This window comes from Danio rerio, chromosome 15 (genome assembly GCF_052040795.2).
Source record: "Danio rerio strain M-AB ecotype USA chromosome 15, GRCz13ab, whole genome shotgun sequence".
Lineage (NCBI taxonomy): Eukaryota > Metazoa > Chordata > Actinopteri > Cypriniformes > Danionidae > Danio > Danio rerio.
In genome coordinates, this window is record NC_141035.1 from 16,711,019 (window position 1) to 16,723,763 (window position 12,745).

At 35.9% G+C, this 12,745-nt stretch overlaps 1 protein-coding gene across 4 annotated transcripts in view; it reads right to left on the bottom strand.

The window, feature by feature from the left end:
• The window catches only part of dpf1 (double PHD fingers 1), a 129,227-nt gene that overhangs the window by 75,948 nt on the left and 40,534 nt on the right, over positions 1–12,745 (bottom strand). For all 4 annotated transcript variants that reach the window (XM_087283164.1, XM_087283163.1, NM_001328069.1 and 1 more), the window contains 2 exon segments: positions 1,328–1,488; positions 1,125–1,232 (listed from right to left, as the gene is read on the bottom strand). In XM_087283164.1, coding sequence (XP_087139290.1) covers positions 1,125–1,232; positions 1,328–1,488 — 269 coding nt within the window.

A 12,745-nucleotide genomic window follows, 5' to 3' on the forward strand; every position in this document is an offset into this window, starting at 1 on the left:
AATACACGGGCAGTACGACTAATCTGATATCTCACTTGAAGCGGCGCCTCGATGTTGTTGTGGAAGTATCTTTCAGTGTTCCTGCATCCCCGGCTTCCTGCACTGCTTCAACTGTAGCTACCAGCTCCAAAAGTGGTGAGAAAAGCATTTAAAGTTTTCTCCATGCGCAACAGTTCTGCTCGCTTTACGCCAATAACGAATGCTATTGCATTGTTCATCTGCAAAGATATTCAGCCTAGTGTCACGGAGAACGAAGGTTTTAAACACCTCCTCCTGTTAATTTGTATTTATTTATATTTTTATTAGCCTGTTGTTTACAGTGACAGTGATGCTTCAAAGCAACATAACACTGCTAGTTCACCACCTTAAGTTTTGAATATTCAGTGGCACAATATAGCTTTGTAAAACTTGTTTTCATAGTTGAAAAGTTAAATCACAATTCTTGTTGTGCAATGCTAAACCTTTATGTTGAAAGAGTGCAAATACATACATTTATAATATATATTGCACTTATACATTCTGTTTATCTTGAAAATACTTAAATAATATGTGCTATAGGTTCTAAAATGGCCCTCTACTGTAAACTGACACTCTGGCTCTGAGAGAAAAGCCAGTTTTTAGAAAAAGTCTTGGCTTTACTTGGTTAATAAATAATCAAACTCATTCAATGGCACAGCATCCTTTCTTACATCATCTCATAAACTTGATCTAATAAGTTAGTGTTGAATTATCGCATTGTATTGTGATATGGGTGTAAATCGTATCGTGTTGCATCGCAATGTCACAAATGTATCGCTAATATATCGGATCGTATTCTTTGTATCGAGATGCGTATCGGATCGGCATTATAGCTTAGATGCCCAACCCTAGTGTGTTGGCTTTCGTTATCGTTCAACACAGAATAATGAATTATTGAAATACCTTTAGGCTAGTTAACATTAGTTAATGCACTGTAAGCTAACTGACAATGTAGGACTTTATTTTCATTAACTGTTAACAAAGATTCATTTCTTACTGCATTTCTGTAACCGTTTTCATTTTTATACATTTTTTTATTAGGATGATATGTGGGAAAATACGATTGTCATACTCACAAAAACATTAAACATTTAGTTTAATTTTACCGATTTTAAACTCGATGGGTCCAAGACGTGGATCCTCTAAGATGTTCAACCGTCTCTTCTTCCTCCAGCAGCGTGCAGGATAGGTATAGAGCTGCCCTGGAGCCACACCTGGGTCGAACAGATGCAGAGTGGCCACATAAACACCCAAAACTCAAAACTTATGTTAAAGTCACCTGTGTAGTGGGATACACACAGACACACACCTGGCCCACGGTGAGTCTTCTCCATCCATATGTAGCAGTTACTCTGTGCTACACCTGTCTGGGAGTCGAGGAAGGGCAGGCGCATGGAGCGTTCGGCACAAAGTCGAGCATTATAACTTCGGCAGTGCTCAATCGCCTCACGATAAAACTCCTCACCAAGGCTGGAAACATTTCAAAAACAATCTAAGTTTAATACAGGCTATTTTTTTTCCTGTCATGTACGAGATTGTGGCCTGTTACATTTTATTTTCTCAAAACAATGAAATAATGACTATGAAAATCAGTTAGCCACGACTAAAGATGCAAACTAACAAGTCATTCAGTATAGCAATAGTTTATTTACCAAAAATCTTGTCACAAAATGAAACATTTCACGACATATTAAAGGCTCTAATTAAACATAGTTCACCCGAACATGTAAATTTACTTACCCTCAAGTGGTTCCAAACCTTTGTGAGAGTCTTTATTGTTTTAAACACTGGTGAAGATATTTTGAAAAATGTTTGAAACCATTAACCAATAACCACTGACTTCTATAGTTGGAAAAACAAATACTATCGAAGTCAATGGTTACAGGTTTCCAGCTTTCTTCAAAATATCTTCTTTTATGCTGAACAGAAAAAAAATATAAACTCTTTAAGATTTGAAGCAATAATGGGGTAAATAATGGAGTAAATAATGACCAAATTCTCAATTTTGGGTGAACTAACCCTTTAAGCATGACAAAAATACCAAAATACTAATTCACTGCCATTTCAAATCCTTGTACTTTCTCAAATTCTTCAAACCAGTAGGTTTCACCTATGTGTCAAGAATGATGCTTTAAATAATTTAAAGCAGATATGACAGATTTGAATAGTTTTAAATGACATCTCACCATGGATTTTTAATTAGGTTTAGTTCAGGACTCTAGGCTGTCCTTTCGTTTTGTCAATATTTTTAAAAAGCCATTTGAACTGGAAGTTGTTAAGACTTTGATTACTTATATTAACAAAGATTAATTTATTACTGTAAATTCTTTGTCTTTTTTATACATTTGTTTCATTACGATGAGGTTTTAAATAATTTAAAGCAGATATGACAGATTTAAATAGCTTTAAATGACCTTAACATCCTATTAAGGACTTTCAATCAAGTGTAAATCAGGACTCTAGGCTGTCCTTTCATATTGTCAATATTTTATATTTAAAACCCATGTGAACTGGAAGTTGCTGACACTTTTATTACCAATGTTAGCAAAGATTCATTTATTACGGCATTACTGTAACTTTTTGTCTTTTTTATACATTTGTTTTATTAGGATGCTACATGAGAAAATATGATCGTCATTCCCACAAAAATAAAAATGAGGTTTTAAATAATTTAAAGCAAAAATGACAGATTTGAATTGCTTTGAATGACTTCAGGGGCAGCATGGTGGTGCAGTGGGTAGCACAATCGCCTTAATAGCTTGAAAATTCATATGAACAGGAAGTTGTTGAGACTTTTATTACCAATGTTAATAAAGATTTATTTACCCCTGTATTACTGTTCATGTACTTTCAACTAAAACGGAACATTGAGTAGGGGGTGGGGCTTTTAGTGCATCATTTCCTCATAGCAAATTAACAGTAAGAGGGGCGTGGTTAAGAATATTGTGGCTGAAGCTGTCAAACTGACTTCATCAGAGAAAGACCATCACTCCAAACAAAGAAGCAAAAGGAAGATTACCAAAACTAACTTTTGTTTTTCAACTTTAACTTTCTACAGATTAATTCATCACCTAAAGAATAAAACTTTAAGGAACTGCTTTACTTGTTTGGCTGTGTCATGAGGTTAATTGTCCTGCATAAAAATTGCTAGCTAGCTGGCAGGGAAGGAACTGAATGTTGCTTCTGATTAACGCTTTTATTTATTCCGTCATATACAGTGAATCCGGGAAGTATTCAAAGCACTTTTTTATATTTTGTATGTTAAGACTTTTTATGTCACAATCTTATTCCAAAATGGAAAAATTCTACACACAATACCCCATAATGACAATGTGAAAATTTTTTTTTTTGAAATTGTTGCAAATTTATTAAAAATAAAAAAAGCTGAAAAATCACATGAACAGAAGTATTCACAGCCTTTGCCGTGAAGCTCTAAATTGAGCTCAAGTACATTCTGTTTCCACTGTTTCCACACTTGAGATGTTTCAGCAGCTTAATTGGAGTTCACCTGTGGTAAATTCAGTTGACTGAACATGATTTGAAAAGGCATACACCTGTCTATATAAGGTCCCAGGGTTGACAGTGCATGTCAAAGCACAAACCAAGCATGAAGACAAAGGAATTGTCTGTAGACCTCCAAGACAGAATTGTCTCGAGGAGCAAGGCTGGGGAAGGTTCCAATGAGCACAGTGGCCTCCATCATCCATAGATAAAAGATGTTTGGAACCACCAGAACTCTTGCTGGCCGGCCATCTAAGCTGAGTGATCGGGGGAGAAGGGTCTTAGTCAGGGAGGTCATAAATAACCTGATGGTGACTCTGTCTGAGCTCCAGCGTTCTTCTGTGGAGAGAGGACACCCTTACAGAAGGACTACCATCAGCTAATCAGGACAACTAATCAGGCATGTATGGTAGAGTGGCCAGACGGAAGACAGGTGTGCCAAGCTTGTGGTTTCATATTCAAAAAGACTTGAGGCTGTAATTGCTGCTAAAGGTGCATCAACGAAGTATTGAGCAAAGGCTGTGAATACTTCTGTACATTTAATTTTTCAGGTGTTTTGTTTTTAATAAATTTGCAACAACAACAACAACAAAAAAATATTTTTCACATTGTCATAATGGGGTATTGTGTGTAGAATTTTGAGGAAATAAACTAATTTAATCCATTTTGGAATAAGCCTGTAACATGTGGAAAAAAATGTGGAAAAAGTGAAGCGCTATGAAAACTTTCCGGATGCACTGTAGCTGCTGCATTTAAACAAACCCCAAACTATGACACTACACTTCCAGCTTTACTGACTTCTCCAAACACATTGGGTTCAGTCTTTGCCCAGTTAGAATGTGAACATAATGTTTCCCATCAGAAATTACCAGCAGGTTTCAGATTAACACCAAACAACTGGGAGGATCTGAAAGTATTCTCTAATTTTGATCAGTGTTGTTTGTTTTTCAAATATTTCATTCATATTGTTTATACTGTGTTTCAGAATATATGTGGAACTTCTAAAATATGCTTATTTAATCTTGCTAGGATATCTTCCACTTCACAGTGAACATTAACAAAATTCATATTTTAGCACATATATGCATTTTAAACATCTTTTTCTCTTCTGGGAAATTAGAGCAAAAATATTGATGAGTCACGCTGCGCTAAACAGATTTTGTCCAAGTAACTTCAAGGGTCTTTAAATTTTCATCCATCTACGCAGAGAACTCTCTGTACTGACATGCAGGAAGTAAATAACATTCTTTGCTGGCATCTAATTAAGAATATAAATCTCCTTTCTGCACTGAAACATACTTTACTGCATTTGCATTGCAATGTATTGCACAGAATCTCGCTCGAGGATTCAGGTGTTTGGACCTGCTGTTTAAAAACACTGCGGCATGAGAACGGTGTCGAGCATTAACAGTTCTTGTTGATAAAAAAAAAGAGCGCAGTCAACAGTTCTGTCCTCAGGAGTATGTTTGCATTCTTGAAACTAGCCAGGACAAAAGTAGCGAACAGTGATTTTAATGCTGAGGCTGCACTGAGAAACCTGCTCGGCAAACTGCTGCATTTGTGGAACAATTTTAAGATCAGGGAAACATTTTATACAAACTCTCATGAATAAGTCAGGAACAACTGTTTTATTCTGCTTTACAGATCAGTTGATTTGCATTCATGTGTGAATATATAAAAGACATTTGACTGTGAATTTAATTAGCTTTTATTTCTTTTGCAAAGGATAGGATAGGATAGGATAGGATTTAATAGGAAAAAGAAGGGCACTTGGTTGTATTGAATGTGCATTTCTAATTTAAAAGCTGCTTCAAAATAATTGATAAATAAACATTTTTTAATAATTAATTAATAAAAACACTAATATGAATAGGAGTTACCAAATTGCAGTTACTTAAGTACTTAATGCACTTGAAGCACTTCACACTTCACACACATTAACACAACACTATTTTTAACTAATAACTTTGTTTGTGTTTGTGTGTGTGTGTGTTAAAGAGAAAAAATGGAAATCTCTGTGAAACATCAACTGGGAAATATTTTAAAAAATAAACCACAGAAGGGCTAATAATTTTACACACACACACACACACACACATACTGCACACATATACACTCACCGACCACTTCATTAGGAACAACTGCTCGTTAACACAAATTTCTAATCAGCCAATCATATGGCAGCAAATTAATGCATTTAGGCATGTAGACATGGTCAAAATGATCTGCTGCAGTTTAAACCGAGCATCAGAATAGGGAAGAAAGAGGATTTAAGTGACTTTGAACCAAGCGGCAACCTCCCGCTCTCTCTCAGGAAGCCAATACGGAAGTAACTAAAACTGCAATTCATCCGAATGTTCCTGGCTCCAAAACAGAGCAAATTTCAATTGAGCCCACTGTTAGAATGGCCAACTTTACAGCAGAAAAAAAGGTGTTTACAGCCTGGTACAAAAAAGATTTTGGTTAATACAACCCTTCATGACAACTGTGAGGGGGGTGAATTTTTTTATAACTCATCTGTTTCCTTTATATTAAGTTATATTAAGTTTGCATAATTAAGGGAGTGGCCACTTGAGTGACAGCTAGGTCTCGTTGGTCGCCTTCATGTCACCTCAGCTGAATCCGGCAGATTAGCCACTGAACTCTGCATATTTATCGTATTTCTGTGTTGTTTTATATGGCTTTATACAGTCGACTGCCTTTTGGACTTGTTTCCTACAATTATTAGATGGCATGGCATGCTGAGTGAATTTAATTGTGCTCACAAACCATTCACGTGGCCTCCGTTTCCCATGTGAGTAAAGTTACATACTTATATACCATCTCTATACATGTATTTGTTTTATTTAAGATAAATTATCGTTTATATTTATATTTAGAGCTGTAATGCACTTCATAATCTGTCAGATTGATTAGCTGTAGGCTCTAGAACAGTCATCTGAAGCGTTGTCATACAGTGTTATGCTGGATTTCATCAATAGTCTTACATTAACTAACACAGACTATATCTGAAGTGTTTGGAAGTAATTCACGCTTTCCTCCTGTTGAAAAACGTCATAAGAACAATGTTTAGTGGCTCAATGTATTACAGCAGTGTTTTTAAAAGTCTAAACACTTTATTGATATAGTATACAACCAAGCACAAGTGGTCAGAATACAAACGAGTCACAGGTGATAAAGTATTAAGCGTTCTCCCAAAGTAAAGTGTGTCTGAACCAGGTCCAAGCTAAATACCAACAGGTGTCTGTAGCTCCGCTCTCTCTCCGCCTCTTTGCCTTTGTTTGGTATCCCGCCGTGGGTGTGATGACATGCGAACAAAATGGCGACGGTTGGCCGCGCCTACTTGTGGCTTCTTTTGCGCTCTTCAGAAACCTATGGGTGACGTCACGGATACTACGTCCATATATTTTACAGTCTAGGCTTTGAACGCGGCATGGTTGTTGGAGCTAAACGGGCTGGTCTGAGTATTTCAGAAACTGTTGATCTATTGGGATTTTCATGCACAACCATCCCTAGGGTTTACAGAGAATGGTCTGAAAAAGAGAATATCCAGTGAGCTGCAGTTCTGTGGGCACAAATGCCTTCTTGATCCGCTTGTTACAACCGAGGTATGCAGAAAGAGCATTTCTAAATGCACAACAGGTCAAACCTTAAGGCGGATGGGCTACAGCAGCAGAAGATCACACAAAGAGTCCAGTCAGCTAAAAACAGGAAACTGAGGCTACAATTCGCACAGGCTCACCAAAACTGGACTGGTCTGATGAGTCTTGTATTTTCTTGGCTATACTATTTCATTAACAATTTCAATAGTACAATAATAAAGTTCTAGCCAAGTATCCTACTTTTTACATTACAAACAGTTATGTTGCGAACAACGCAATTAAACTATTTTTGCATGAATGAATGGCAGAAATTGCCAACTGACCAATCAAACAAAGATGTGCTAATGTCATAAAACAACATGTTACTGAATGCAGTCTAGATATTCTTTTGATTCTGCTTCAGTTTATTTCACATTGAAGATTTTTACCGTTTTCTCTCCCATTGTTAACACAAGGCAAGATCAAGAGAGCAGAAATAATTGGGGGATGCTTAAAAAAGTCCTGACAATAGTCTTCTTAACCCTGCTCTCCTGCTGTTGCCTTTTTTTTTTTCCTTCTTTGTGCAATCCAGCTAAATAAATGTCAGTTAACTAAAAAAGTGTTATTAGTATTACAAGTTTTGGTGAGGACAGGAGTTTTGGAACACAAACAGTAGTTTCTGCTGACGCGTCGTCATTTGTTTCATTGTAATCAAAAGCGCTGGTGTGCAAACGGGAGTGAGGAATGAAGGAAAATTGCATCATGCAACAATGACTGCATCCCTGAAACAAGCCTGATAACAAATTGACAGAGGCTTGAGGTGATGTTGATGATGTAAGTGTAAAACCATTGTGATTGGTGAACTCATCCATTTCTCCTTGACGGGAAAATGATGAAGGGCCCTGTGGCTCAAGACTAACAACTCAGTCAGGCTGAAATAAATAACCTTCGTTTTGCCACAACAAAATGGCGGCCACAACAAAACACTGCATTTTATACCTAAATTAGCCTGTGTTTGATTCAGGGGGAACCACATTCTGGTCATTCGGTGCAGGCTGGAATCAATCCTCGACATGTGGGTTGAAAAATCACTAAGTGTGCAGGGGCAGTAAATTACAGTGCGGCGAATGTCACGCGCTCAGGTCCACCAGAGGCGAAATATTAAGTCCTGCGGTGAAGTGCTGTGGGCTCCATTTAGACACCTCTACACTCAGCAGATACTCGGCCTGTGGTCAATCTCACACAATGGGCCGGCAATATCTAAAGGTCAGTGAGGAAGTAAAAAAAATACAAAGTTTGAGGTCTGTGTGATTATGTGAGGAATTGTTCTAAGAAAGACGCCGTCAGACGAGCTTTCAGGACTTTCTGCTGTAATTTCTGAAAGGCTGTTTGATTGGAGTGTGTTTTAAACACAATTCTCTACAATGGGCCTCCTCGGGCTAAAAAATGTGAGAGCAAACCAGCAGTTCCCTCAAGAACTTTCTGAATATGTTTGATAAGGCAGTTTCTTTGTACTGTTTGTTTTCAAATCAACGGCCTTTTGATTTTGGAATTGTGGGAAACGTCGAAGTGAAGAAAGAGTTATAAACTAAACTATTTAGTTAGAAAATTTTGGATTTACTAAAGTTTTATTGACAAGTTCAGTGGTGTGAAACAATATATTTTATAAGAAATATGTAGAGAAATACATTTGTACAATATTGAATGGTATATGGTAACACAGTAATACAAATAAAACAGTAATACAAATAAGTATACAGCATACCTGTCAACCCTCCCGTTTTACCCGGGGTTTTTCCGTATTTTACAGTTCTATCCCACTATTATCCCGTCAAGGTATTTACCCATATTTCTCCTGTATTTTCAATCTTTCTATGAAGGGTGGCCAATAAACATTAAAGAGCCGATCCTCCCTATATGCAACCCATACCGCCGAACCACCAGGGACACTCCTTTCTCTTAAATGTGAGTCTGATCTGTGCTTCTGTTTAATTTAGGCATGAAAACACTTTAAAATATATATATACAAATGGCGGGATTGCCTTCCTTTTCTTTACAGACGCCATCGCCTCTCCCATGCAATCCTCAAAACAGTCATGTAGCAGTGCGTGACTGTCAGCTGACACACTCCATTGTGATAAATAGACGCTGTTTCCCAAACAGATTCTGTACACGCAAAGCAAAAGTCTGGGTTTTGGGTACGTGTTTGAACAGACATATACAATTATAATAACATCTAAAGATGTTGAACTTGGTAGGTTTTTTTTAACACAACTAATCTAGTCTGCAATTAGCATAAAAAGTTAGGAAAGATGTTAGATGTGTGCATTTTTCTATTATTTAATGTAATCAAACAAAAAAAAATCGAAATAAATGAGAGATTAATTTGTTGCTCTTTAATCATAATGTGGAAGATTTACAGTGAAGAAAAGATTAATGAGAATTTAGATTTTAACTTGATTCTTTTTCTTTATAATAGCTATTAATTTTAATAAGCTAAACTGTTTGCTAATTTATTTGCTGTATTGTACAATGTTTTTTTTTCTTTTGTAAATAATAGTAATAAAAACATATTACTGACCATTTAATTGTTTATTTACATTGAAACAGCTCCAGATGAACCAGATAATTGTTTTGAGGTAAGTAGGTGAATATCCGTTATTTTCACATCCCAATGCTGACAGGTATGTTGAACAGTAATACAGTAATAAAGTAATATACAATAATACAAATACGGTAACACTTTACTTGAAGAGGGTATTCATAAGATTGCCATGACACTTTTATAATCATAATATTACACATCATGAATATTGAGGGAGTTTTATGCATACTAATGACAACTGTCATTAAGTGTCATTTGCTCAATTATATCATTTCAAATACAACGATGACATTGCTTGAGATTAAGGGTGTAATGGTACACTGAAGTCATGGTTCGGTGTATGAATGTCCGTTTTGGGGTCACGGTCCAATATGGGTTTGATCCGAAAGGAATAAGCCAAAAAATCCCAGTGCTTGCTTTTTTCTGTTTATTTTAAATTGGCAGAGTAGTTTTGTCACAATCCGCTATAGAACTAAAGAGCTTCTTGTGACGCAAAAGTAAAAGATAAATTGAAAAAATAAAAATCTATAATTAGGAGACTATGTGTCATGAATATGGTTTTATTATTGTTAACTCCTTCCCCTCTGTGTCCTCCTCTGAGCTGTTAGCTCTTGTATCACCAGTCACCTGTTCTCGCTTTGTCCTTATTGGCGTACCTATATCTCTCTCCCTTTCATTCCCTCCGTTGTCAGTTTATTGGTACTTTGTGCATTACCGTAAGTGCATCTTACACTCAACTAACCTGTGTTTTTCTGTCCAGCCCTGTCTTGTCTTGTTCTCCTGTGCTCTCCGTTGTGGGTACAAATAGTATGATCTCGATTATAATGCGTTCTCATCCTGGAATCTGCTCAGATTATCAACACTTGGAGGTCAGACATTCTTCTCATCGCAGTGGTGGGCTTACAGGACCATCCAACCTCCTTCTCTCTCTCTCACGGTCAAGTGGGGGGCCTTTTGAGTTTCCTTCTTGAAGATGCAGCTCTGTGTGCTTTGCTATACGACAGATTGTCTTGTTTGACCTTTTTCTTATTAAAGAATTCTGTTGAAATGCATTATTTTTGCCCTTATTCTGTTCCGTGACACTATGGGCTCTATTTTGACGATCCATGCGCAAAGTGCAAAGCTCAGGGCGCAAATGCATTAAGTGTCAGAATCTACTTTTGATAATATAAGGACGAAAAAATCCGGAAAAATCTGCTTTGCAGAATGAGAGATAAGGCCTTCTCATTATCTACTTTCACTTTCGCTCTCGTGGACAGGGAAACCTTGTAAGCACAGAAATCAATAAGCCTATAAATAATTAATTTTTTTTGATAAGTGCAAAGAATTGTTTCAAAACTATTTCTAAATTCAGTTCTAATTTCCAGCAAACGAATAAATGAACAATAATAACAAAGTGTGGTCAAAAACTGATTCATATCCAAACACACATGCTATGCCCCATATGGTCTAAAACCTGACAGGGTGGGCAAAGAAAAAAAAGCTTTTTTTTAATAAAACAAATATAAATATAGATATAATAAATAATACAGCTAATATTTATAACATTATACAAAAGCAAATTTTCACGAATAAACAGAAAAAAGCCCCCAGAGATGAAGAAGGCATGAAAGTATGGTTTTTATATTTATGTAGTCTAGAAAAATAATATGTTTTGTACTATTTTAATTCCTTTATATTTATGTACTATATATATCCTTATTATTTCCTATATATATATATATATATATATATATATATATATATATATATATATATATATATATATATATATATATATATATATATATATATATATATATCCTTAATATATTAATTCTTTTTCATATGTAAAGATATTTGCGTATTGCTCTACATCTTATGTGTATTAAGCAGTGTGTAAGTGAGGCGCACAACTAACGCTCTCTGCGCTGGACTTTAGACCGGCTCTGTTCTGGTCTAAAGAACAGAATATTATAGTTTCTCAAAATAGCAACGCACCAGCAATGTGCCTCAACACACCTTCTTTTTTAGACCAGAATGCCTATGGGCGCACATATGAGCGCAAATGCATTTGCTATTTAAACAGCGTGGCGCAAAAGGTCAAAACGACTCTTGCGCCCAGCTGAAACTAGCAAACAACAATTGCGTCCTGCCTTGCGCCACATTGCGCTGGGTGTATTATAGGGCCCTATGCATTAAACAAGTGTTTTAGAAGATCCCAACCATCTTCTAATACAACAGAAAACACAGAGTGCATGAAACAAAACCCCCTACTACTGTGATGTTTGGAACAAATACATGTACCATTACACCCCTAATTGAGATGCCTTTGTTATGACAACTTGAAATGCATTTCAACCCATTTTTGTCATGACAACTTGAAATTACTAAGACAACATTACCTGTCATAAATCTGTCATGAACATGACTGACACTATCCCTTTATAATTGTGTCATTAATGTTTTCTGACCACTTCTTCTGTGAAACAAAATTAATTTGTCATAAAGATTTCTCAGTAATAGTATCAATACTCTGTCAAATAATTTTATAACAGTGTCACTAATATTTGATGACATTTTAATGACATATTTAATTTGTACCATTGTTGAGGTCAAGAGAATTGATAATAACAGCGTTATAACTCATGACACAACTAATGGCCTCATCACGGCTTTATGACAAGTTAACTAATGAATTAAATAAGGTATTAGTTAATTTGAGGTTGTTTGTCGGACAAGGGATGTAGAATAAGATCATTCAGTAATGTACTTTATAAGAACAAATAAACAGTTAATATCTTAATAAGCAGGTAATAAGCCACTAGCTAATAGTGTGAATTGCTACTTAAACTATACTGTTAGGAAACTGTATTTTTGCTGTTTAATTCTTAGTAAAGTATTATTCAGTTTCATAATTTCAATTTATTAGACATGATTTTTCAATACTATTTTGTTTATTATAAAATATACGAGAAAAAAAGAGAAAATAATTGAAAAAAATATGTGAATCAATTCAAAATGTCTTCGTTGTGCTCCACTGTCATTCACTTCCAGTTAT